A 27,887-nucleotide genomic window follows, 5' to 3' on the forward strand; every position below is an offset into this window, starting at 1 on the left:
ATATATAAAAAGGAAAATCTCCATAAAATTCTTTAAACTTTATTCTTACGAACGAAAAAAAAATCATCCATAATTATTTTTTTTATTATTTATTTTTGCAATTTAACCTTTAAAACCGACACTAACTGGATATAAAGGTTATTTTGCAAGTATTTACCGGTTTCAATGGTTAAACTAAAAACAAAAAAGTCAAGTGTGACTTTTATACAGATTTACCAACGAAAATTAAGCTAAGTTGATCTAAAATGAATAGCATTTGAAATCAAATATTTTATCGTTAGAAAACAATGATCAATATTCTGAACGACTTGACACTTTAAATATTATGGTTTTATTTAAGTAGTATGTTTTATTTAAAATTTTAAATAGTGTGTATTATAAAAATTATATTTGTTTTTATAATTATTTAAATAGAAAGTCAAAAATAAAAAGAAAAAATAATGACCTGGAAATTATTTTTGTGTGAAGGTGTGATGATCATTTCGTGCATAAAATAGTTTGATGTGGATGATTATATGGCATGTGAGATAACAAAAAAAAATGATATTATAACATAAATTCATACACACTAGTCTTAGATATAGCAGTCACTTTGTCACATCCACGTGATCAAATCAACAAAAGTTTCGCAAAGAAGAACAAATTTTAAATCTTCTTACATATTTATTACAAAAAAACATAGTTATTAGTAAAAAGGAATAACATTGGGCTAACCTTCATAAATTAATCTAGTATTTGAAATACATAAGAAGAGAAGATTATGATGATCATCTTAGTATCTTGATGCAAAAAGAGTATAATTTAGTAACTATATTGTAAATTAAATATATATTCTTTTTTTTTTCATAATCCAAAGGATTTATTGTAGTTCATATATCTAAATGAAATTAAGCAATAACTTCATTTCTACATACCTACTATTACTTTCAGATCTAAAAAAAGTAAACAATTACTTCAAAAAATAGCTAAATTACACACACCGTATTAAAAAATATAAGAATAACAATAAGTTACAAAGAAACCCAAGATATTTGTACAAACACCATATAGATTTTGGATAAGAAAGCTTCTCATCATTGATCTTACATTACTTTATCATCAAAATCTAACAACATAGTTAAATTTCCATCAATCCAAACATCATCATTGCACCATATCTACTTTGCCCCAATCTTAAGACGTCATTTGGATTTGCTCATACTTTACTAATGTCGTATCTAAAATGTGTTGCTCACGAAACCTCCTCTGTGAGCTACATATGTTTCCAAAGTGACTCACCATAATGTTAATAGAAGGACCATGGGTCGTGAACCTTTTTTGTAATTCAAAAATCAAGTCATATTAAAAGAAATTGATCGCTCATGTATTTAAAATTTCATGGGAAAATAAATGGAAGAGAGATAAATATTTAACGTATGTTTACATCTATATTAAATGGTCGATACACAAATGAACCATACAAATAGGCAAAAAAAAAAAAAAAAAAAAAAAAACATATATAAAGAAATAGCATTTAAAAAAAACATAAATACAATGTTTAATTAAACAATTCTTTTCATGCATAAATAATATTTTTTTTTCATATATACGTATAATACAGAAAAAAAAAAAGCATACTTTAAGGTAAAACCGTAACAAATTTATAAAATGTAGATTTTTTACGAATTTTATTTCGTGGTAATTTGAAAATCTGTTATCATATGTAGCAAATGCAACAATTGAAAAAAAAAATTGAACGGTTCTGCAATGCATTAGAAAAACGGTGTTAAGATAAAACCGTAATTATTTGAAAAACTCAAATGTTTTTATGAGTGTTCATTTTGATGGATCGGTTCGATCCAATCCGTTTAAATGAGTCAAAATTGATTTCGGTTTTTAAAACATGGATCCAAATTGTCCAAATTAAACTCAAATCCTATCCAATCCAACTAACTATAATTCGGAATTGTTTTACAACTCGGCTTTCAAGATGCAAAACATCTTAATAAATATATAACTTAAATATTAGTCTATTTTTTAAAGAAACTAAATTTTAACTAGTTATGAACTAAAATGTATAGACAACTATTAAGAAAATATATTATAGTTTAATATCTAATAGACACAATAATTTTTGGTAAAAATTAAATTTTTAGGTATTATATCAGATCATTGGTATTGGATGTATCGTTGGGTTGTGCCGAATCAAATCTGCTCCATTTTTTTCCGTTGTAGAAAAAAGATCCCTTCCCCGCTTTCAAAAATGATGAATACGAAGTTCGGGAGGCTGCAGGTACTATGGATCCTCTGACTCTCAATCGGGTTGCTTTCCCAGGTCTCGTCGGTGTTGCCTGTAGGTTGTGATATGCCTTGAGATGGCCGTCCCCCCCCCCCCCCCCCCCCCCCCCTATTAAAACTAATTTATTAAATTATTGAAAATATATATTAAAAATAAATAAATAATAAGTTGTTATTTGGTTTTTTAGGACTATTTGTTTTTATTTTATAAACGAAAACCAACCCAAAATCCAAATTAATAATTCATTTTTATTCATCAATGGATGCAAGACATTGAAAATGGGGGAAGAACGATCTCAAAAATTTTATATAAAAATTAGGAATTGATTCCATACATAATATTTTTTTTTCATTCACAGGTAATTTATATTTTATAATGTTGTACAATACCATATTTTAAAATATAAATTGTTGTTTGTAAAAAAAAATGATATATATTAATGAGCTTCTATAACTTCTATAAAATATAGACACAATTTCGATTAAAAAAAAGTTAAATTTACAGAGGTGCCCTCAATAATATTTTGGCCAAAGTGCCTTAAATTATTTACATCATGCAATAGGAATATCATAATTATTTTTAATAAAACAAAGCCCAATTTGTGTGTTTTGGTATCTTGGAAAAACACTAAAACAGCAACACAAAAAGAATTGTTTTTCATCCAAGTAATTGTTTAATCGAGTTTTATTAAGGGTTAATGTCATGAAAAGATAACATAACGATTCAAAATGTTTTAAAGCACTGTTCAACTAAAAAATATCATAAAAAAGGTGACAAACTATTCTTTCGGTTTAATGGTTTATAAAATATATTTCGAACTATTGTTTGTCTTTTTAACTACCAATTTAACAATGATATTTATTTTAAAACAAGATGATAGATAGAGTTACCTTTTAATGACGTTTTCAGTTGGATGGTTTTTTTAAACATTTTAGATAGCTGGTTATATTTGTATGACTTTAACCCTTTTATTAATTTCAAGCACCAATTCAAATTGTAATCGATTGTTTTCAAAATATGATAGGTATTACAGGACAATTATAATATGTACTTCAATATTTTCAATTGTAATATCACAATTTTTTAAAGGGAAATGTCATTGTACCCTTATGAAGTTTCACTTTTTGGTTTAAATGGTTCCTTTCGTGTGTTTATTTGTTTTTTTTTTTTTGGCATTTAAGGGGTATAAAGTCTAGTTTTACCGGCTAAAAATATCCATTGACCTATTTTAAGAGGTTTCCAAGCCAAATCATAGTCCACATAAGCTAATGTGTTGACTCCGAGTCAACTCATCGTACACATCACCGAGTTGAGTTAAATCACTTGCTTGGGCACTAAGGGTCACTGTGGACCCAAGATATATAAAAGGGATGGTTTATTTAATCAAACCCTAAAACATTATACCCATTTTCAGCCAAACATATACTGATAAGAACGAGACAATCCTTTTCACAAGATTTACGAGATGGCTAACCCACCACCGTCACCAGATTCGATTTCCTTAAATTCTTGAGACCGGATGAACTTTAGTGAACTTCACACAATATTTTGTGATTGTGGGGAGAGAATGGCGGAAACACAGGCGGAGATGGATCGCATTAAGGAGGAAATGGGGCGTAATTCTGTGATATCAAGGATCGAAATGATTGCTGTGCAGCGCCGATTAGACCATAACGAGAAGAAGTGCAGGCTATGACTATTGTGGTGGTGTCACTTGTGGTGGTGACGATTGGTTTTCTCGTGGAGAAAATACACATGCTAATCTGATAGTGAGTTCTTAATGCTTGTTCTCGATGTGTTTATTTAGATTATATGTGTTTTATGTGTTGATGTGCAATGTTGTCTATAAGGGTTAATGTGGATCATTGTGTAACTCCTGAAATTGTTTTTTTGTGTAATCTTTTGGTAGTGGATGATGAAGTCTTGTGTTAGCATGCATTTTGTATAAATCACTATGTAATCCTGTTTAATGGAAATCATCACCTTAGTTAATGAGGACCTTGGGGGTATTTTTGTCCTTTCAATTTGTAGTCTCCAATATATACCACTCACATAGATAGATCCGCTACCATTTTATCATTGTTTTTGCTTGCTTCTTCTGTTGTTGGAAATTGGAGGTGTGAAGATGGAACGAACCATGAAATCAGTGGAATGTTGTTGTGGGTATGAGGCTATAATACGAACCTCAACCACTCGAAGCAACCCAGGACGACCCTTTTATGCTTGCCCCAAAAAGGTAAAAAATGATTGCAAGTTTCCTTAAACTTTAACCCTAGATTTTAAAAGGGTTTTCTGCACAATTCGTTTGTTACTCACAAATATCTAATTTCAGGATCCACGAAAAGGGTTTATTTTTTGGGTTGATGAAGTTGATAGCACAAGTGGAGAGGCTTTCATGATTGCAACTGTGCTTAGGTCGAATAAGAAGCTTAAGTCCGATGTTAGGAAGATGAAAATTTGTGTATTTCTTAGTTGGGCTATTTTCTTTGTCACAATAGTGTATAAGTTGTAATGGGTTGTTAATGTTTTTTTATGATGCTTTGTAATAATTTACCACGTGGTTATGTACTCCTCTTGGAAATTATTGAAAATGCTCATTATCACAACATCCACATTATCACTATTTTGCATGCTCGCTTTTTAATTGAAAATTAGTGCAGTGGACCACAAAATGGACCACATAGATATATAATAATACATGAAGTTGTTAGAATAACCATGCACGTCCGTTACATAACCATAAGATTGCAAACATCATATCTCAAATAACATAACTAGACACAAACAAATTTGGTAAAAAAAACATGCAACAAACATCCATACAAACATCCATATGTAAATCCAACGACATCCAACTACTTAATCAGAAAATAAACACATTATCCTTAATCAAAATCTAATGGATTAGCACTTGTATTGCCTTCTCCATTTTTTCCTTCAACTATTTTTGCCAATTTCTTTTTTATAATCCTTTCAGAATATTTCCTTTTCCGTGTAATCTCTTTTCCTTTTGATTGTGTTCTACTGCCTCCTTCACCTCCGTTTGTGTTTGTTCCAGTACATCCTTCACCTCCATTACCACCTACATTTATGTTTGTTCCACTGCCTCCTTCACCTCCATTTTCTTTCTTTTTCCTTTTGACCTTAAGTTTTTTGGGCTTGTCAACTTTAGGACATGTAGCTTTGTTATGTCCAACTTCTTTACACACACTGCATAAATTTTTTTTGCCAACCTTTGAGACCGTGTGCCTTGTAGTCTTCTCAGTTGGGTCCTTTCTTCTCTTCGCTTTTGGTCTTCCTGACATTTTTCTCCTCAATGGTGGTAGTGGTGGACTATAGTTAGTACATGGCCACATATTGCTTCCATTCATCCCATGCATTAAATACTTGTACGTGTTCTTGAAAACTGCTCCAAAGTACATTATATCCACATAACTTCCAACATCCCTATTAAGAAATGAAATTGTTGCAAGTGAATGCACACAGCCATAGCCATTTAGTTGCCACACTCTACATTAGAATGTCTTCTTGTCTAAATCCACCACGTAAGCCTCAGCCAAGTTTCTTGTCTCGAACTGGTTTGAACCAGTTAGTAGAACCTACCAGTATTTAGAAACATTGGTTGGAAGTTAATGTATGTTTATAGTAATCAAAGTAAAATTATTACATTATATTTACATATGAGCTTTTTTCAGTTGATTAAGTAAGGTTGTAATTACTAGACATGGTTTAAAATCAGACCATGAACTACCTTTGCTGCTAAAATTAAACTGCATTTCCATAACATACAATCTAATTTCCTCTAACATTTTGATGATTGGTTTTTTCCTTGCATCTCTAATGACGGTGTTAAAACTTTCAGACAATCCATTTTCTACTGCATCATACATCCTACCTTCCTGAAAGAAAGCTCTACACCATGATTTAGAGTTCTTCTCCATAAGATATTCAAAGGCTGTAGGGTTTAGGAGTTGGATTTCTTTCGTTGTTGCATTAAACAAAGGCTCTGTAGATGCTTTGCATGCCCTCCAAAACATCCGCTCATAATATACTCCACTAAATTTTTTTTTCCGAAAATTGGCTACAATATGTCTTGCACACTGCCTATGTTCTGCATTAGGCAAAATGTCTTTCACAGCCTCCAACAAACCCTATACCATAAAGGGAAATTATTAAAACAAACAACTACATTTAGATTAAAGTGATAGGATATGGTACTAAACATACCTTATGTTGATCTGACATCAAAGTAATACCAAAACCATTTTCCATTCCTAGATCTTCCCTTAAATTCTCCAAAAACCATTTCCAGTTCTCTTTGTTTTCCACACAAACAACTGCCCATGCAATTGGAAATATATGATTATTAGCATCCCTTCCAACTGCACATATTAACTCTCCACTACATAAGTCTTTCAAGAAACACCCATCCAGATTTATTACTCTTCTGTAACTACCTCTCCATCCTTGCTTTAGTCCTTCAAAACATACGTAAAATTTACTAAAATAAGTCTTCCCATCAGGCATACTATTGACATCAATCTTCACAGTTGATCTAGGGTTTGATCTTCTTATCTCTTCACCATAAGACCAAAGCTTTGAATAATGCTCAATAAGTGTGCCTTCAATTAGTTCAATGGCATGTTTCTTTGCTCTCCTACACTGTCTCATACTCACATCTATTCCAAAAGTTTGTTTCACCTCTTCCTTAAGCATCCTAACACTCATTTTCTTTCTATTTAAGAAGTCAATTGTAAAGTGGCTGCCAATCCAAGCATAGCTAACAATTGATCCCAATTTGAAATTTCTTGCACAATTGTGCTCATCTATGAGTGACTTAATCTAGAAAGGTTGTTCTTCACTCATCCATGAGGCCCAAAGTCTAAACTTACACTGTCGAAAACAACATTTCACTAAAAGTCTCCAACTATCATTTTTCTTATAGCACACAACTGATAGCCATTAGCAACAGCATAATTACATAACATATGTTTTAACTGTTTTGGACTTTCAAATCTCATACCTAGGACAGGTTTTTGTTTTTTCCAGTTAACATTCTCATTATAAGTTGTTACTTCCTCAACATTTGTTTCATTGTCGTCTATACGAAAATTATCGTCCTCATGAGGAGGACTTGATGGGATTGATTACACCTTAGGGCATAGTTTGCTCAAAAAAAACATCATTATGGTCTTATTCATAGGAATGGGATCAACATGTCCATGGTCATCATGTATATTACCTTGCAAGTCCTCAATGTCGTTCTGAAATCTCCCATGCTATGTAACTCCTCATTGTTCCCCCCTACACCCTACTGCTTGTCTTCACAACTGCATACTTCCGCTTGGTCATCCATTATCAATTGATGAACATTGACACCAAGATGATCCATGTATACTTGGATTACACATCCATTGTCGTACCCTACTTCAATAAAATCCTGGTAGTCTTTCTCGATGGCTATTATCCTTAATCCATCAGGAAATTCTATATTGGGCAAGCAAAAGTACACATTCACGCATTCCTTATTTGCAAATCTTTTAATAAACATTAGAAATTCCTTCAAGTCCATTCCTACAAAATCGACATCTTCAAAGTGTTGCTCCGCTCCATCTAAGTAACTTATTGCGATGTACCTAGAAAAAAAAGCCAGGAAAATGAAGATCGACCTTCATAAACACCGCCATAGCAGCGATTTGGAGAGAAACGGTAAAAAGAAGAAGAAAGGGGAAGAAGATAGCAACGAGTCAATATGTCATTTACAAAAGGGTTAAGTAGGTCAAAAGGTTATTTATTGACGTGACAACGGAAATAGCGAGTTGGCAATCTTTTAAATGACATGTGGCTTCTTACCTCCTAACTAAGATTAGTTTAACCGGCTGACCCCTTGGCTTTCTATATAATGGCTTTAAAAATCGGTAAAACTAGATTTTATACCCCTTAAATGGAGAAAAAAAACAAACAAACAAACAAAACGAAATAGATCATTTAAACCAAAATGTGAAACTTCATAGAGTTACAGGAATACTTACCCTTTTTTAAATTACCCATATTTAAAACTGTTTTTATATAATGACCCAGCAAATAAAATCATCCAACAATCCAAATCCGGAATCCACCACTCGTTTTATTTAAAATAATCGGGAAATCTGAATATCTAAATCAAGTTAAAACATATGAGCAATTGCTTGAAATTGGTGATAGCGACGTCGGAATGGGGAACAAAGGTGGGGTTGGGAATATGAATAGAATGGGGAGACAAGAGGTGGGGTTGGGAATATGAATAGTTTCCTTCTACATACAATGTATAACATACTATATACACTATAGACCGTTTGATTTGAATACAAAATAAGTTTGTAACTTTGACAAATCAGACCCTTGCAACATAATTTAGTTTTTATTTAAAGATTTTTTCATATGAAGAAATTTGATGGAAAAACATAATTCATTTCAACATTTTCAACTCATTTTGCAACCATGAAAACAGAAATGTAATGCGCACAAATACTATAAAATTTCTCTACATTCCCGATAACAGAAACTCTTGTAAACTAAATATAAACATTTCTACAAATTACAATCGTTCAAAAATGGTCAATTCATACACAAACTTTCCATAAATAGAAATGTCATGAGTCTTACTCTTACATTACCTGCTGCATTTGATTCCCCCCAATTTTCTTCAAAGTCGTCAAAACCATAACTGCAGCTCGAATACTCAAAAATGGTATAAAATTTCCACTAAATTCAGTAAAAAAAAAATGAATGAAAAGAAAGGTTTATTGTAAACTTGTGTATAAATCTATGGTGAAGTATGGATTTGAACATTAGCTAAAAGCCTGGTAAGTTTACTAAGCGTTTCTCGTGCAGATACAGTGTCTGGATGATCCTCACCGCATATAGAAGTTCTAATGAAGATCGCTTTACGTATCAAGTCATCTCCAATGTCGAATTGTCCTCCTCTCAGCATCAATTTTGCCCTAATTTCAAGAACAGTCGCTCTAGAAAGAGCTAAATCTTGCCATAAACTAGGGTTTAATTGAGCGTCTGTTTGAATCGGTTTCCAACACAACGATTTATCCAGCCATTTTTCCACCGGCGTCACCAGCGCTTCATCTGCCGCTTCCAGTGCGTCTGTGCATAATCGTAAAAGCTCTAAAGCAGCAGTGCATCGGGAGAATCGGATGAATGTTCTTATCGCAAGAGGTAAGATTACATCTTTGACTAGAAAAGGTAATTCCGATGCTTTTGTTTCAATTACCACTGGATCGTTTCCAAATCCCAATAGTAAGAAACACGCGGCCCAAATTTGATCTGAGTTGTGAATCACTGTGCCACGTGTCACCACCGTTTGCACCACCGCGTGGGCGGTTCCTGGTATGCTTCGTTTCCGTACGTACTGCTTCGTTAAATTATTGAAATGGATGTAACCGTCTTTTGTGCAATTTCTGGCGATGTTGAATCGGAGTAAAACTGAACATGCTTCCGTTTCCGATTTCTTATCGTATAACGATGAACAACCACACGTCAATGATCGTAAAATCTTCCGCCATAATCGTGTCCGGTGGTGTTTTTCCGGGATCTGTTTAGCGGCGAGGGCCAGTAATGGAACCGGAGTTGGACCTGGTGCGAACCACCCGCTTGCGAGAACCATTCGAGTCGCTAAGCTTCGTGGGCCATCTGCGTGGTCGAATATGGAGAAACAAACCTCGATCAATTGAAATAGAAATGTGTTTCGACGTAATGTATTGCTTTCTCTTTCTCTTCCGTTTGAAGGCATTCGATTGATTGTATCCAGAAGTCGGCTTGGAGTGATCGGAAGTTCAGAAAGAACAGCTCCAACAATGGCTAAACCTAAAGTCAATCTCCCAAGTTTCTCTTCAATCGAACGTAATGCATCAATTTCCAAAACCGAAATGGTACGATCGTTCATGTTCAGGTTCATGTTTCCTTGCATTAGAGACATTGCTTCAACGCCTGATAAGTATGAAAGCTTTAATGGCTCCATGTTCAGTAATCGTGTCAGACGTGTGGATATAAGAACATGAGTTTCTCCCCCAAATCGAGGAAGAAGATCGATTACATGTTTATGATCCCACCAATCCTTTTCAGATTCCAAATTGTCAATTACTACTAAGAAAGGTATGTTTCTCATAAGCTCTTTTCTAATTCTAGCTATGGCGGTTTCTTCATGTTCTTCAAAGCTTTTCGTTCTGGTTTTCTCTAATCCAGTCTCCACCCCCACATCGACTTCCAAAAACGACCATAAATTCAAATAATTCTGACGAATGTATCTACTCTCACCTCCGATCCACAACACCATCTTGTACCTCTGATGAAACCTGTAAGCGAATTCCAGAAGTAATTCCGTTTTCCCGATTCCAGAGTCGCCGGAAACACACGCGATTCCCTTTCCGTACACAACTTTCACCGCTCGTTTCCGTCTCCCTGGTTTAGGTTTCGGTGAAGAAAAGTGGGTGTCGCCGTCGTGGTCCCCATTCTGCATTTCAATCTCCTTCTCCGATTCCTTCCAAACCACCGGCTCTTTCCCTTTCCGCCGCCTACTTCTAATCTCCGTTTTCACCTCCCTCCTCTTTCCTCTCGCTTTAAGTTCAAAATATTCTCGTTCTCTCTCCCCAATCACATCACCAAACAACATGAATTCGAGCTCTGAAAGTTCCTTTTTTCTCCCGATGAAATTCTCACTTCTAGGATACGGAAACTCTTCGATTTCAACTTTTTCACGCCACTTCGTTAACCTATCAACAACGCTTCTTCTTCCTAATCTCAAAGCCAAAAGCGTCACAGCTCGAAGAATACAATCCCGCCATTTTCCATCGCGAGCTTCAAGCTTCCATTCATCAACACGTGTCAAACCATTCACTGCATCTTTCCATTCATTCTCTAATCCGCCATAAACAAGCCATAGCTCACCTCCATGTTTCTCCCATGTCTCGCCTCGCTTTTCAACTATATCTCTCACAAGACAATCATCGGGCCCCACATCAAAAAAAATCGGGACCAAATTCTTCTTACTCGAAAAGAATCTTAGCTCTTCAATCGTGTAAGCGTTCCTGAAGGATTTTCTTGTTAAAACAACAACCCCAAATGTACTTGCGTCCATGGCTTTTTCTACAATTCCATGCTTTCGTGAGTTTCTACATTTTGATCTGTCTGTAACGAAGCAACTCAATCCTTGTACTTCTAAATCAGCTCGAAGCCAATTTACAAAACGTAACAGTAACGGTTTCCGTCCATGAAATCCTATGTACACGTCGAAGCTTCTTAACCTTGTTGTACAGTACGACGTTGACGGCGGCGTAAAGGAGGAGATTGGACTTCTCACGACTTTCTTTGACTTTTCCACGATTTCAAAAGCTTCGTTTTCATGGAAGTTGTCGAAGTTTTGTAGATCGCTGGAGGTGCTTGCAGCATTAATGGCGACATCTGAAATTCCGTTTTTTTGGGGGTTAAAGATTTGAAATCAAAAATTGGAAACGAATAATACGCAGGGTTAATTTTGTAATTTTACCATCACAAAGAGTTTCTGAAAGCTCAGCTGGTTGCCATGATGATGATCTTGGAGAGAAAAATGGTGATTGATTTGCAGAGAAGAATAACGTCGATGAAGATGATAAATTTCTTAACGTCGATCCAAGTCTTGAACTTTCTTCTCGTAAATCCATGTTTATATAATTAATTCCTCTTGATAAAAAAAAAAAATAGTAAGAAATTAAATCAATATTTCAAGAAAGTTTCGAATGTGAACTCATTTCAAGAATAAGGAAATTAAAACCATGAAGATCTTGGGGAAATCAAAGGCTGAATGGCATTACAGATCTAAAGAATCACTTGCAAACACAACGAATCTTCTAATAAATTACATTATATTATAATAATTTCAGATCTGAAAAAAGAAAAAAAGAAAACCCTTACTTGGTTTCCAGCCATGAAGATCATCAAATCACCGATAAATATCTCGCATCTTTACACAATCAAACCAAAACCCACTTCCTCGATTCGAATATAACCTCCAGAAAGATTTTTTTTATATATATATATATATATATATATATAAATAAAAAAAACGTTGAATCCAGAAACCCCCAAATCTTCAAACTTGTTAATCTGACCTAGTCAAGAAGAAAGTCAACTTTCACATAAATAGACTGTGTCTAAAATCATCAAGATGGGTATCGATTTGAATGTAAAGATTCAGATTTCAGAGAGATGAAGTTGACAATGAGAGAAACAAAAGCCCTAATCTTTTAACGGGGGAAAGTGAACTAAAAAGCAAAGCTTTTGCTATTTTAAAGAAAGATTTGAAAATTTGACAGAAACCCTTTTTTAGGGAAAGATTGGATTTAAGGAGGAAGGTTTTTTACCTTTCAGAAAAGAAAATCTTCAAGGGTTTTTGTTCACACAGACCAATCAATTTCAAACCTAGACTAACTCTGCACTAAAACCCTTCTTTCTTTCAGTGTGTGGACCTATATATACATGTATTTATATGTATGTATATATTATGTCTGGGAAATTGAGAAAAATAGAGAAAAAGAAAGAAAGCAAATGGATATATATATGTTATCGTTATGTATGTATTGTATAGAGTATAGGACCCAACAAGAAGACGGATCTGACGAGGTTATAGTCGTTAAGTGTCAAAGGTCCAAACGTTTTTCAACATCCAAAGGGTCAATGTCTAATTGTCATATTTTAATCTTATTAGTATCATAAGGTTTAAATTTACCAACTCCATGTGACAAGATTTTTATGTGCAAAGATCTTATAGGTCACTTATGTCAAAGATAAGAAAATTTTGTCATTTATCTATTTTGGGTTTTCTTTAATCTCTTTTAAAAATAAAGTTTTTAATTTTTTGGTCTTGGTTTTCCAAAAGTTAATATATAAAAAATGTCTCCCATGTAGGAAACGGATTTTGGGGTTTTGTAGATTTGAAAATCTTTTTGTGAATTTGGACAATGGGTATGTGTTGTTTTTTGTGTTTGTTGGGTAATGAATGATAAATTTAAGAATATTTGGCCATTTGCTATGGAAACATTATGGGCATTCTTGAAAAGGTTGCCATCACATCTATAATTCATGGTTGTACTTGGCAATTAAAATTGACTAATAATTATATTCCTTTTCTAGAAAAGAGAATTATTTATATATGATTTTTTTTAAAGTAACAGATATTGGTGGACTACTAGTTTACATATCTAGTTCCGTAACTGTTGTAGTCTTTGTATATCTAATGGCTTTACCATGATTAAGATTATTTTTAGAATAGGTATCATATTTTCGTTGTTAAAAAGGTTGTAATTTTTTAAAAGAGTTTATTCATATAAAACAGTTTTTTACCCCAAACAATAATTTTTTATAAAACGATAATTTTACCGTCTCTTTTATTTTAACAAACTTTACAATCTACCGCCTCTCATTTAAAACCCTTCCCAATATGCAAACACGGAAACGAGTTTACACTTCTCAAACCATTATTGTTTGTTGTTTGCGATTGAAAAATATCAATTCTTCTCCCTAACTTACACTAAATCGGGCTTATATTAGTAAGTGTAAATATTCTTAAACCCTATTCATCCAAAAAATCAATCAATATTATGTTTACCTTTTCTACTAATTTCATCTAATACATTGTTATTTGTCTTGATGTCTTGCTTTTTATAATTTCATCAAACTATATTTTTCTGTTTATCACTACTATTTTTACTGAATTTTTTAATTTGTGTGTGATTATGTGACAGACAATTTCAATGGACTCAACTACTTTGATGCCATCGAGTGAAAAATGTTTATTTAACTACATCAAATGATTTATTGAAGAGTGTTCGAGAATTTTATTATTCTAAAGGATAAGAGATATCTACGTGGTTCAATAATGACAAGCATGTAATTTTGCAATGCGACTGGGGTGGTTTATATCGAGATATACGAGGTATTTTAGGTGAACGAAAAAAACTACCGAATCATGTTTGATCAATTGTCCTCTTAAGATGTTGGGTAAAAGGTGTAATGATGGGCCTAATGGTGATGGTGCTTGGATATTTGATGTAAAAGACTTATCACATAACCATGAGCCATCTACAGATATCTCCGGACATCCATCGTTTCGTCAATTACCATTGGAAAGCATAAAAAGTGTTCAAGAAATGACCAAGGGCGGGATTACCCCTGAGACAAATTCTTTCATTTTTGCGTCAACCAGAACCCAAATCTACCAATAATATCTAGAAACATATACAACGTGAAGAGAAAAATTCGAAAGGAAAATTTATGGAATCGATCCATGATCAATGCATTATTTGAGGAGCTTGAAAAAGGTGGTTTTACTTATGATATTTTACATAATGCGGAGGGGCATATATCTCTTTTGTTTATTGCACACCCTTTGTCTATTAAATTGGCCAAAGCCTTCTCGGACATCTTTTTGATGGATTGCATCTACAAAAGCAAGAAATATAACATGCCACTCCTTGATATTATTGGTGTTTCGTGTTTTAATACTTCATTTTATTTTAAGTTTGTTATCTTGGAAATAGAAGATGAAGAAAACTATTCTTCGGCGTTATGTTGAGATTATTGGACAAGAATCATGTGTGATTATGTTAGATAGGAAGCTGGTGTTAATGAATGGTATAATTTTTTTTCCTACGACATTAAATCTTTTATGTGTTTGGCATATTGAAAAGAATGTATTTGGCAAATTACAAGAAGTATTTTGGACGTGCCGAGGAGTTCGATATTTTTACGTCTGATTGGAATAATGTTGTATATTCAACAACGGAAGCTCTCTTTAAGGAAAATGGTTTGAATTTATGTCAGTACATAAAGAGAAGAAAGATGCAATTGAGTACATAAAAATGTATGGTTGCCTTGGTAAGAAAAGTTTGTTAGTGTTTGGACCGATACGTACTTAAATTTTGGAAATCTATCGTCATCAAGAGTTGAAGGTGCTTATGCCAAACTTAAACAATATTTGTAAGTTTCTACGGGAGATTTGAGGGAAGTGAAAGAGAAAATTTGTCTTGCAGTTGAACATTAATTTAATGAGATTAAAGTAAAACTCTCAAGTGAGAAAATTCATGTTCATCATGTAACACCCGATTCAAGGTACTTTCATTTTGACCCTTAGTATGTAATATTTTGTAGATTTGGTCCCTATGGGGTAGTTTTGCCATTTTTGGAAAACTTGTAGTACACAGCGCGTACACATGCACAGGATAAGCCCTAAATTTCAGGGTTTGAACCCTATTTAAACAACTTAATGAACCTTGATCCTCTTATTTCTTATCCTCGATAGCCATTTGAGTCCTATTTGAAAACCCTATAGCAATTTCTGTGAAGATAAAGGTTTTTGTTTTGGTTACTTATAAGTGATTACCAACCCTTATTTTATTGTTGATCAATAACACAAAACATTTGTTTCTCCATGTGAGTGTAGACAATCATCCCAATTGTAAGAATATGTTAAATGCTCGTGCCTTGCAAGTTATTTATCTGTCATTATATTTGTTATATCTAGGTATGTCATGTTCTCATTGTTAGACATTGCTATCATATTTTCCTATCATAGTTTGTTATCCATTTCTTTGTTGGATTTTACATTTGCTTATGTGAATAAATGTTTGATATCTTTTCAAGATATTTGTACTAAGGTAATTGTTTGGATCTGCCATAAAATCCCTAAAAAAAGTTCTATATGTCTTCAAGTCCGTCCTACATATCATAACAAAAACCTTGGTCCTATACACCATCAAAGCTCGATAATTGAATTTGAATCTCTTTCACTTCTTCGCCTTAAACAACAACTAGCCTCAAATTTAAAAATTTTGTTGTGTTTTTTCTCTATAACATCTAAATGGTATATTTACCCTCACAATATCTATAAAATGATAATGCAAGAAATTTTCTTAATATAGTAAGTTATTCTCATAAATTTACTATTAGAGAGTTACTTGGGTTTTGTGACCCGAATGCATAATTCGATTGGGAACAAAGTGAAACTCGAATGATGATTTCGAAGGGTAATTGTTTTGAGTAGGATGAGGGATATGCCCAGTAGTTGCTATGGTTTTAAGTTTTAATTATTAATGGTTATGAATTCCAATATAATCACTCTAAAGCAACCGAGTACTAAAAGAGTTCTCCGGTTCTGTCAATGGACATAGCTCACATCGATTGAACAACGTTAATTCTCTATGGTTTATTTTCTTTTCCTTTATTATTTGTGAAACACTTACACATACTTATTTAATTTTCTATATACTTTACCTAATATTTCCAATTTTTGTAAGAAATAAAACTAAACAGAAGAAGTTATAAAAAGAACAAATAACAGTGGTTGTTTTCTTTACTTCTTGAAGTGTAAGTTCACGAGAGAAACATTATAGAGACAAGAGAGCTTCAACATGGGTAGACAAAAATCCAAAGAATAAAAAACGAGAACTTGTTGTTTGTGACTGATTAAGACCTCTCAAAGAAGTCAAAAGTAAATTTTCCTCTGTCCATTATAATTTTTAACATGTGGTATATTGTGTGCATGTCACATACCTAACAAATGTCCACTTTGAAGTACATACAAACTCCAATCATATTATTAATACAAAAAATGTCTACAAATAAAAGTGCAAACCTCCTTATTAAACTCAAAATTGAAATCTTGGAAACCAAACTCTTGTCCATTCTAGGCTTTTGATCGATCATAAGCCTTTTACACCAAAATGAACACCATGAGTTTTCCCATCATTTATTTGATCTTTATTAAACATTTCATCATCACTAACATACCATGTGGCCATATAATCATGGTTTACTAACAATTGTACACATATTTAAATTGTCGACACACAATATCCTTCATTTAATAAACTAAAAACCTATTTAATCCAACACTGAAGTTTTATTTTGTAATTGGCCCTTAATATTTGGATCAAAACATACTCCATAAATAGTACCTTTAACCATTTGTCGTTGGAGATTATTAAATCGATTTTCTTTCCAAAAACTCATTTATTGCCTACAATGTGTCCACAGTTCTTTAACTTAACAAGTACATATGATTCGTCCATAAAAATCAGGCTAATTTAAAACTTTTTAAATCATTCAAAAACCGATAATTATTACAATTTGTTTTCAAAATAGTTTAAGCCTCAGAGTATCCCAGAATAAAATCATAAAAATATAAGGAGGTGCACGATCACGCCTTTGTCTTTCCGCGATCATCAGAAGTAGGTAAAAGATAATCAAAAACTGTAAGTCCGAAGCTTAGTGAGTTTCCCCAAAATATCAGCGTCATACAAATCATAGTTATATCATAGCAAGTAAACAAACAAATGAACAACATGCATGATGAGCCATCAGCCTGACTGGACCGCCTCACAGGGCCATCAGCATATCTGGACCGCTCTCCCAGCCATCAGCATGTCTGTACCGCCTCGCAAGGCCATCAGCCTATCCGGAACGCTCGTCGGGCATCCGTTTTGACGAGTACGCCTTTATCGGGTATGCAGTCTATCCAGTCCGCCCTGGGTTTGTTGGCCTCCAACACAAAGCAGGTCCGCCTCAACCCAACCCCCAATCAAAAAATCATGTGCACATAAATATCATACACTAGCATGTATAACAATCAAACCGATCTATCAGATTACTAATCATAGCATCATCCTATATACCAGGATATTGACGTAACATATCACTAACATAGCATCATCCTATATACCATGATACCGACCTAACAGGTCACTAACATAGCATCATCCTATATACTAGGATACCGACCTAACATGTCACTAATATCAACATGCAATAAACCCGGATACAAATCTGATAAGGGTCGACATTGGTGCATTCGACCCTGCTAGTATAGTGACGACAACTCACCTCACAATGTCGATCGGAAACTAAAATGTCAAGCTATCAAGATACGACTCCAACCACCAACACCTACAACCACCATTGATCCCATTCTATAAATACCTAATTCACCAAAACACCCTCGAAAGACAAATGGTCAACCCTTGGTCAAAGTCAAAGTCAACGGTCAACGGTCAAGCTCAACAATCCATGTTGACCCAACTTGTTGAGTATAGCTTTTGACTCGTCGAGTTCTTCCAGAACTTGAGAAATCGTGAAAACCCTAGTTGACTCACCGAGTTTCTAGACAACTCATCGAGTCCATGCGGTGTCCAAATGTCGGGAGAAACCCTAACTAGCTCGTCGAGTCATCTCACTAACTCACCGACTCCATGCAGAAACCAAAAACGGTCAATCTTCATCTGACTCGTCGAGTTGACCATGCAACTCGTCGAGTCCCTTCAATACATTTCTCACTCATACGTTTTTAAGCTACCCCAAAGCTCCAAATTATGGAGCTAGCCTCCTAGGGCATGGTTTCCATGTAAAGTTGCAAACTTTACGTGCATGCAAGGTCTTAAATGCCAAAACCAAACCTAAGGGAGAGGTTTTAGGTAAGGAGAAGGCCATAACTTGGAAAAGACTAGAACTTTATGACTATATGGGGTTAGAGGAGTCCAGATCTTAAGTTACAACTTTAGATCATGCCCAAAACTAGAATAACTCCACAACATACTAGAAATAGCCCTAAAACCTTTACACGAAGAGATCTAGCTAGAGAGAAATCAAGGTAACGACTTGTTACCTTCAAGATGATGCTAAGATGAAGTAGAAATCAGGTCCACAAGCTTCTTCTTGCTCCAAGCTCCTTAGACTTCAAGCTTTCTTCACAAAATCCACCTTCCAAGCTTCTTAACACACAAAAGTAGGTGCGATTAGGGTTTTTCTGAGCTCGACGAGGATGGTAAGGGAGGCTAATAACCTTTTAAATAGGGTGTAAAACCTTGAAATTAGGGTTTCATGCATAGTCCCTTACTCGTCGAGTTAAGGTCCTCCAACTTGTTGAGTAGAGGTCGTAAATCACGCGGGCTGATCCAGTTCAACACAACGAGTTGGGCCTCCAACTCATCGAGTTCCCTCCATAAAATGAATACAAAGCTTTGAAAATTATACCTGGGAGTCGGGATCTTACAATTCTCCCCCACTTGAACTAGACTTCATCCTCAAAGTATGCTGCAGTAAACAACTCCGAATAGTGTTCCCGTATTTCTGCCTCCAGCTCCCACGTCCATTCGGATCCCCTCCAATGCTCGCATTGTACCTTTACCAAAGATACTTCCTTTTTCTGTAGAGCCTTCACTTTCCTCTCCAGAATAGCCACTTATCTCTCCACGTAATTCAGGCGCTCATCGACCTGTATATCATCCAATAATACCATCACCTCCTCATTTAATATGCCCTTCCGTAACTGTGAAACATGGAAAATATTATGGATCCGACTAATCTCCTCTAGGAGATATAGTCTATACGCCACTTTGTCAACCCTAGCAATGATCCTGAATGGCCCAATGTATCTGAGACCTAATTTTCCCTTCTTCCTGAAGCGAATCATACCCTTCGAGGGTGATACCTTTAGTAATACCATGTCACCCTCCTGGAATTCCAGCTCAAATCAGCGTCTATCGGCATAACTCTTCTGCCCACTCTAAGCAGTTTATAGTGATTGTCTAACCTATTGAATCCTCTCGGTAGTCTGCAGAACTACCTTTGTCCGTCCCATCACCTTGTGACCAATCTCACCCCAGCAGACTGGGGTGCAACATCCCAGTCTATACAATAACTCATATGATGGAGCACCAATACTGGAACGAAAGTTGTTGTTGTAGGAGAACTCTTAAAGGGGTAGGTAGGAGTCCCAACTCCCACCGAAGTCAATAGTGCAAGCTCTCAGCATATCCTTCAGAGTTTGTATGGTCCACTCACTCTGGTCATCTGTATGTGGATGATAAGTCGTACTAAAGTGCAGTCGTGTGCCCAGTTCCTCGTGGAACTTTTGCCAGAAACGGAAGGTGAACTGAACATCGCGGTTTGAGACAATAGAGAGCGGCATCCCATGGCGAGCAACGATCTCGCAGATATACAATTCGACCAGCTTCTAGACCGATGAACTCTCCCGTATCGCTAAGAAGTGGGCACTCTTGGTAAATTGATCCACAATGACCCATATAACATCATATCCCTTCACCGTCCTCGGTAGCTTGGTGATGAAATCCATCGTGACCCGCTCCCATTTCCACATGGGGATCTCTAAAGGCTACAGCTGACTACGCGGCCTCTGATGCTCGACCTTTACCATCCAGCAGGTCAAGCAATTCTCAACATACCATGCAATCTCCCTCTTCATGCATGGCCACCAGTAACTCAGTCTCAAATCCCGGTACATCTTGGCAGCCCCCAGGTGAATAGAGAAGCGAGAGTTTATAGCCTCCTCTAAAACAATCTGTCTGACCCCACCAGACATCGAAACCCAGACCCGACCGTAATGGGTCAATAATCCTCGCCTATCCAGCAAAACTGGGTGTTCTCACCCCTAACCCTCTCAAGCTTCCAATTCTCATGTTGCATACCATCAGCTTGAGCTTCCCTGATCAAGCTCACAAGTGGAGAATCCACTAATATCCTCATAGATGTTGCTATAGTAGAAGATCAAGCTGAGTTGCGGCTCAGAGCATCCACAACCACGTTCGCTTTACCTGGGTGGTAAAGGATCTCATAGTTGTAGTCCTTGACTACATCCAGCCACCTGCGTTGTCTCATGTTCAGGTTCGGCTGATCCATGATGTGTCTCAAACTCTTTTGGTCTGTGTCTATGGTACAACGGACCCAATAGAGATAGTGTCTCCAAATATTGAGAGTGAATACCACCGCTCCCAGCTCCAGATCATAGGTGGGATATCTCGTCTCGTGCGGCTTCAGCTGCCTCGAATCGTATGCTATCACCCGCCCTCTTTGCATGAGTAACGCTCCCAGTCCGGTGATAGATGCATCACAAAACACCATAAAATCCTCAACTCCCTCTAGTAGAGTCAAGACTAGAGTCTCGCAAAGTCACTGTCTGAGGGTCTCAAATGCCCTCTGCTGCTCAGGGCCCCACCGGAAATCCATCCCCTTCCTCGTCAAACAAGTGAGGGGTACTACATTCTTGGAGAAATCATGTATGAATCTCCGGTAGTACCCTGCCAATCCCAAGAAGCTCCTGATATCCGAAGGAGATTTCGGAACCTCCCACTGCATAACCGCCTCGATCTTGGCCGGATCGACCAAAATCCCCTCCTGGTTAACGAGATATCTAAGCAACTGAACCTCTCACAACCAAAACTCACACTTTGATAACTTGGCATAAAGCCGCTCTCATCTCAAAACTCCCAACAACTCCCAGAGATGCTCCTCGTGCTGCTTTCTGGTCTTGGAGTACCCTAAGATATCATCTATGAACACAATGACCGAGCGATTGAGCATCGGTCTGCAGACCCGATTCATCAGGTCCATAAACATTGTCGGCATGCTGGTGAGCCCAAACGGCATCACCACAAACTCGTAATGTCCATAATGAGTTTGGAACGCGGTCTTCTCCACGTCCTACTCTCTAACCCTGGCCTGATGGTACCCGAACCTCATGTCTATCTTAGAGAACCAAGATGCTCCCTGCAACCAGTCAAAAATATCATTTATCCTCGGGAGTGGATAACGGCTCTTCACCGTCAACTTGTACAACTCTCGGTAGTCAATGCATATCCGATGTGAATCGTCCTTCTTCCTGATGAAGAGAATCGACGCTCCCCATGGAGAACTGCTTGGACGAATGAATTGATTGCCCAACAGTTCCTGAAGTTGTGATGACAGCTGCTGCATCTCTGGTGGTGCTAATCGGTATGACGCCTTGGCGATAGGGGCCACACCTGGCACTAGGTTGATCCAAAACTTGACCTGTCTCTCTGGAGGCACTCCGGGCAACTCCTCCGGGAACACGTCCGCGAACTCCCTTACTATTGGAACCACTGAAACTGAGGGTTGATCCTTATCCCACGTATTCACTACATACACTAGATAACCCGCACACCAATGATGAATATACCGTCGAGCCCTGGAAGCTGAGCAGAACCCTAAACCCTGTTGGATTAGTGTCTCAGCCCGTAACTATATTTGATATGTACTTGACCCCGTTGTACATGGTCCTTTTGGGTTGCCTTCACCAAAGCAACTAGATAGGATGATTTATGGAGAGAGTATGAGAGAGAGAGAGAGAGAAAGAGAGAGAGAGAGGGGGAGAGAGAGAGAGAGAGAGGTTATTATGGTTTATTAATATATTATATGAATAATATATAAAAGGAGAAATCATATAGTTTAATTAGTATTAGTCAAGAATTAATTTTGTGGCTGAAAGAGATTAATTAAATAAAGGAGACTGGAACTGCCAATTATGTGATAGTTGGTTTTGGGCTGTGAGTCCTCATGGGATTAAGGGGGTGGAATTTTGAGTGTAAGTCAACTCAATTTTTTTCCAAGGAGGCCTAATTCCAGAAGGTTCTAAAGCTGCTTAGGGCCTTAATCATCCAATTAGGGTTTTGACTGAAACCCTAGCAGCTCAGCTATATAAGGGACCCCAAGGCTTTAGTTTCGGCTAACCCAAGAAACCATAAGGTTACTATAGCCGAAATTGTGCCTCTCTTCTCCTCTCTCCTATATCATCTTCTTGCTTGTGGTGTTTGTATGCTATTAGAGGTGTTACACATGTGACACTAAGCTTCTTGAAGATCAAAGATTCTTGCAACTATTGAAAGGTATTATCTAAACTTGTTTTATTCTAGATTTCGTTTTAATAGTATGCTAGATTAGGGTTTCAAGCTTCGAATATATTTGCATGTACGATAGAGAAACCTAGATCCAAAGCTTTAGGGTTTTGCATGTGCACATAGGATGTTCTTTTGCTCACAACCCACCATTGGTATCAGAGCCTTGCTTAGTTTCTATTGTATTTGATGTATGATGCATTTGTTCATTGCTAAAAATCGATTTTTGTGATTTCTGCTTGACAGACTCGTCGAGCCCAATGAGGTACTCGACGAGTAGGAGAGTCCTATAAGGGGTTCGGCGAGTCGGGCTGTCAAATAAAGGGATTTTTGGGATTTTTGCTAGTTTTGACTTAGGATAATTGCCATAACTGTTTCTAATTGATAAAATACGAATTTTATTGATTACTTATGATTATCCTTGTAAAAAAAAAAAATTTGTCATTTAATTAGATAATTATTATCTTATTTAATAAATATTAATTATTTGATAATTATCTTGCATGAAAATGGATTAAGTCAAAATTAGATAATCACCAAAATTAATTGTTTAATTGTTTATTTGAATTTTAATCTAGATAGTTTTGAAATGTTTCAAAACTTGCTCTCAAGTGTTGGAATTTAAAGTTTGATTAAAAGTTTAATTTTGAAATAATTAAATTTCAAACCTTAGAATTTTACAAGTTTAAAATTCAACCCTATCATATTTTGTATATTCAAAAAACCCCAATCATATTTTGTCTATATAAAAAATCCAACAAACTTAACCTACAAAACATGATTTAAAATTTTTTAAATGGTTTGGAAACTTTTTTTGGATTTTTTAGATAAAAGGTTAAGTTTGTTGGGTTTTCTTAAACATACAAAACATAATTAAGGTTTTTTCAACGGTTTGAAAACTTCATTGCGCTTGTAAATCATTTTCCCATAGAAAATGGTTACTTGGCAGCCACTTCATATGGTTATTTCAGTCATATTTGTCACTTCAAATGGCAACCAATTGGCCAACAAATGAGGAATATGGTCTAAACTACAAAAAAAAATGGTGATTTGAAATAGTAGTGGTGTATTTCAATTGTACAAAATTGTTCCGAAATCTTTCCAAATTTGGGAATATCACTTATTAAGGTAATTCACTTTTCGGTTTGTTTACATCTGGATAACTATCTTTTTTGTATACATCTAAGTAACAAATTTGTTGAAAGTGTTCACATATAACCATTATGGCCTGCTCTACGGCTACAACAAGTCATAATGGTTATATGTGAATATTTTTAACAAATTCGTTACATAGTTATGTAAAAAAAATAGTTACCTAAAAACACAAATGGTCACTGTGGTTTGGGGGAATTTGTATGTTTGGTCCCTAACTTATCTTTTAAGTCGGATGACCCCTACTGTTTATTTTTGTTGTGTGTTTGGTCCATGTCTTACCTAAAAAGACTATTGTGCCCTTATTAATTGATTTTTAATTATTTTTCTTATTTATGTATTTGTTTTTATATATTTAAAAAATTAATAGACCCTACATATCTGTATTGGCTTATCATAAATCTAAAACCAGATTTAAGAAATTTAATTTGGGTCCAACCGGTCATCACCATCCCATCTCTCATCCTCCTCAATTTCTATTTTATTTCACTCTTTAGTGACATTGATGTTGGATTAGTGTCTAAGTCCATAACTGTTTTGGTATGTACTTGACCCGATTATGAGCATGGTCCTTTTGGGTTGCCTTCACCATAGCAATATGTAGGATGATTCAAGGAGAGAAAGGTTTAAATATGATTTATTAATATATTATGAGAATATTATATTAAAGGAGAAATCATATTGTTTAATTAATATTGGTCAAGAATTAATTAAGAATTAATTTTGTGGTTAAAAGAGATTAATTAAACTTAGGGGACTGAAGTTGTAATTATAAGATAATTATAATTGGGCTATGGATCACCTAATAATATATAGGTTGAACGAATTCTATGGGAAGCCCATTAGAAATCGTCCAAGGGATATGTTTAAGGAGTCCATGGGCTGCTTAGGGCCTAAGCAGTCAGATTAGGGTTTCCTAGTTGTAAACCCTAATAGCCTACATGTATAAAAGGGACCCTTAAGCCCCAAAAACGTGAACAACACTTCCATTAGGGTTTCCAGCCGTTTTTGGTGCCTCTTTTTCTTCTCCTCTTCATCCAAGTTGCATATGGTGTTTGTGACTCCATTAGAGGTACTACACTTGTGGTACTTGCTTTCAAGAGCTAAGGAAATTCAAGGAACTAGTTGTTATTGCTATATAACAACAAAATGTATGTATTCTAGCTTTATATATGAATTTTGAAAATTATAGTAGCATGTCAGGTTTCTTTTTGTGTTCATAAAGTTGTATAACTAATAGTGAAAACATAGATCCAATACTAGGGTTGCATGCACACATAGGATTGTTTGTATAAGACCCATCAATTGACACCATCCCTTTTTTTTGTTCTTCAACTCTGGGAAACCAACACCATAACCCGCTGTCTCTTCATCTGTAATGGGTTGTAGTGTTGATTCATCGGAGTTAAATGACTGGAAAAAATAAGGGATTGTGAAGACGTCAATGTTACTAAATATTGAAATGAGAGATGAGATGGTGAGGAGATACAGATATTTGGGTTTATTAATTTTTTTAAATATATAATAAAAAAATACATAAATAAGAAAATTAATTAAAAAATAAATTAATAAGGAGATAATAGTCTTTTAGGTAAGAGAAGGACCAAGCACGCAATAAAAATAAACAATAGGGATCAACCAAGTTAAAAAAAATAAATTAGGTACTAAACACACAAATTTCCCCAAACCATAGGGATCATTCGTGTAATTTACTCTTACTTATGGTTTTGCATGTACCAAGATAAAAAACTTATTTACTCTTTCGTGTTTAAATTTGCCAAACACAAGTTATCAACCTTCTTCTTTAGATTGGTTTTCGATCTTTGTTTTTGTCAAATTAAAGGTAATGAAACTATCTCTTTATAGAAATCGACGAGACCCACAACAATGTGTGATTGAAGGTATACACTAATGTATTAAGAATTTAAGATACCCGACTACTGCCAAATTGCCCCCTATAACTTAAAAAAGTTATCAATGCTTATAATAATCATAAATGTAAACTCTATCTGTCAATACGTATTGTTGCATCGCTTTGTTAAAATTTTAATCCATGATAAAAAAAAAAAAAAAAAAAAAAAAAAAAAAAAAAAAAAACTTACAAGTCAAGGCTTTCTTTTTGCATTTTGAAAACGTTTTAGTGATTGTTTGTATTACTTTTCTTTAAACTAATAGTAACTAATAATGAAATAACAATACTACACGGAAAAAGATTCCATAATAAATAAAATCAATACAAACATTAAACAATTTTAACATTTATTGTTGTTAGCAAGATTCTCAAGATCGAGATCTTACCTAATATCGTTTTAAATGTTGTAAGATCATGATCGTTGTTGGAAATATGGTTTAGTGGCACTTGGAAATTTGAGAATCGTGATAATAACTTTTTAATCGAAGTATTTGGATGGTACTTCCAAATCCTCAATTGGATAAGACTCAGATTATATCAGAGAGAAAGTAAGAGAATGAGAGGATATGATTTCGTGAGTACCAGAAATGAGATCAAAAACTGAATTTAGATATTTGTTTGAAAACTATCATATTTGGGTGGTACTCCCAGGGGCGCTGCCCCCGGACCCCCATTCGTTCAGGGGCTTCGCCCCTAGATGACAGTATACTTTGATACTTGATCAAACTTAAGCAAGTGTGTACTCCACACCTTCCTTACTTGTTGAATATTTATCAAGATCACTTTTGGTCAACAAAGTAATCCCATTACACTTAAATAACATTGTGATAACAAATCACTAACAATCGTGAGATCGAATCGGGATGGAAAGAACCTATCAAAATGAACTCATATTCAAATTTGCACGTAAGACCTTTGATGTGTAGTATATATTATTACTCGATGTCGATGTGGAGCCAACTTTAACTTATTAATATGAATCAGAATTTTTGTTGCTGCAAGCCGTAAAAATTGGTAATAAAACATCTCAATCACAAAAAGAAACTAGATCATTATGCTATATAACTAAATGATTAAGCTCATAAATGAAATATCATAAGTATGACTTGCCTAATACATGATTAACTAGATTATGACCCCGCGTAAAACACGGGGAAACATATAAAAATGTACATGTAAATGTATAAAAAAGTTGGCACTATAAAAAAAATAAAGTAACATAAACAAACTTAGCATTATTGCTAACATTTAAATGTTTGAAAAAAAACAAAGAAACACTTGAATATCTATAATAGTTGAAGGATCTCTTTGTAAACATAACTTTTTGTTTTATTAGTTGGACAACCTTCATCGTAATATATAAGTATCTTCAATCCCTTTTCACTTGTGACGCGAGAAACAAAAAATATATAACTGAAAATGAGTGAAGACAATCTTATGCAAGTATAATCCAACATTTGATAATTATTGTCATTGACTTTTGTTAGTGGCCATAACAAAATAAACTACTATTGGGAATTGCCTTCGCTGAAAACAGAATTAGATTCTTTCATTAGACGGAGTTAAATTTATGCAAGGTATATAAGTAGTCTCCATAAAGAATCTATCATATATGATTCAGGCTTCAATGACGTTTCTTCCAAGCCTAACAATCTATAATCTAGTACAATTGCATAGACCTTTGGTTTGGTCGATATTACAAAGTAATATGAATGGTACACCTATTTTTAGTGTAAGTTTATGGTTGCAAATTCTAGATGCCTTAAAATCATTCAACACAGCTGAAGAGTAAATTGATTCCTCAAAAAAAACCTGGTAA

General features: G+C 35.1%; 2 protein-coding genes across 4 annotated transcripts; both read right to left on the reverse strand.

Moving 5' to 3' along the window:
- Positions 1 to 5,793: 5,793 nt before the first annotated feature.
- LOC145002271 (uncharacterized) lies at positions 5,794 to 7,006 on the reverse strand. Its single transcript, XM_078961570.1, has 3 exons — positions 6,506 to 7,006; positions 5,998 to 6,429; positions 5,794 to 5,877 (listed from the first exon to the last, which is right to left on the reverse strand). The coding sequence occupies exons 1-3, from the start codon at positions 7,004 to 7,006 to the stop codon at positions 5,794 to 5,796; spliced, it is 1,017 nt and encodes a 338-aa protein (XP_078817696.1).
- Positions 7,007 to 8,786: 1,780 nt separating this feature from the next.
- Positions 8,787 to 12,799, reverse strand: LOC145000608 (Disease resistance protein (TIR-NBS class)). Of its 3 annotated transcripts, none has more exons than XM_078959865.1 (4): positions 12,667 to 12,799; positions 12,218 to 12,414; positions 11,814 to 11,986; positions 8,787 to 11,728 (listed from the first exon to the last, which is right to left on the reverse strand). In XM_078959865.1, the coding sequence occupies exons 3-4, from the start codon at positions 11,965 to 11,967 to the stop codon at positions 9,084 to 9,086; spliced, it is 2,799 nt and encodes a 932-aa protein (XP_078815991.1). In that variant the 5' UTR covers positions 11,968 to 11,986; positions 12,218 to 12,414; positions 12,667 to 12,799; the 3' UTR covers positions 8,787 to 9,083. The 3 variants fall into 3 exon arrangements, with proteins under 3 accessions (XP_078815991.1, XP_078815992.1, XP_078815990.1); XM_078959866.1 differs by having other exon boundaries at positions 12,218 to 12,409; positions 12,667 to 12,794; XM_078959864.1 differs by lacking the exon at positions 12,667 to 12,799 and having other exon boundaries at positions 12,218 to 12,650.
- Between the last annotated feature and the right edge of the window lie 15,088 nt (positions 12,800 to 27,887).

The sequence above is a fragment of the Lactuca saligna genome, chromosome 6, assembly GCF_052625555.1.
Source record: "Lactuca saligna cultivar CGN05327 chromosome 6, ASM5262555v1, whole genome shotgun sequence".
Taxonomy (NCBI): domain Eukaryota; kingdom Viridiplantae; phylum Streptophyta; class Magnoliopsida; order Asterales; family Asteraceae; genus Lactuca; species Lactuca saligna.

What these genes read in the sequence shown, in the direction of transcription:
- LOC145002271 (XM_078961570.1), bottom strand. Translation starts at nt 7,006, where the DNA reads ATGAGTGTTAGGATGCTTAAGGAAGAGGTGAAACAAACTTTTGGAATA. An exon ending in TGATGTCAGATCAACATAAG is followed by an intron (nt 6,430 to 6,505) that starts GTATGTTTAGTA and finishes TTTATGGTATAG; the next exon opens with GGTTTGTTGGAGGCTGTGAA. An exon ending in CTGATTTTAAACCATGTCTA is followed by an intron (nt 5,878 to 5,997) that starts GTAATTACAACC and finishes AAATACTGGTAG; the next exon opens with GTTCTACTAACTGGTTCAAA.
- LOC145000608 (XM_078959865.1), bottom strand. Translation starts at nt 11,967, where the DNA reads ATGGATTTACGAGAAGAAAGTTCAAGACTTGGATCGACGTTAAGAAAT. An exon ending in TTCAGAAACTCTTTGTGATG is followed by an intron (nt 11,729 to 11,813) that starts GTAAAATTACAA and finishes ACGGAATTTCAG; the next exon opens with ATGTCGCCATTAATGCTGCA.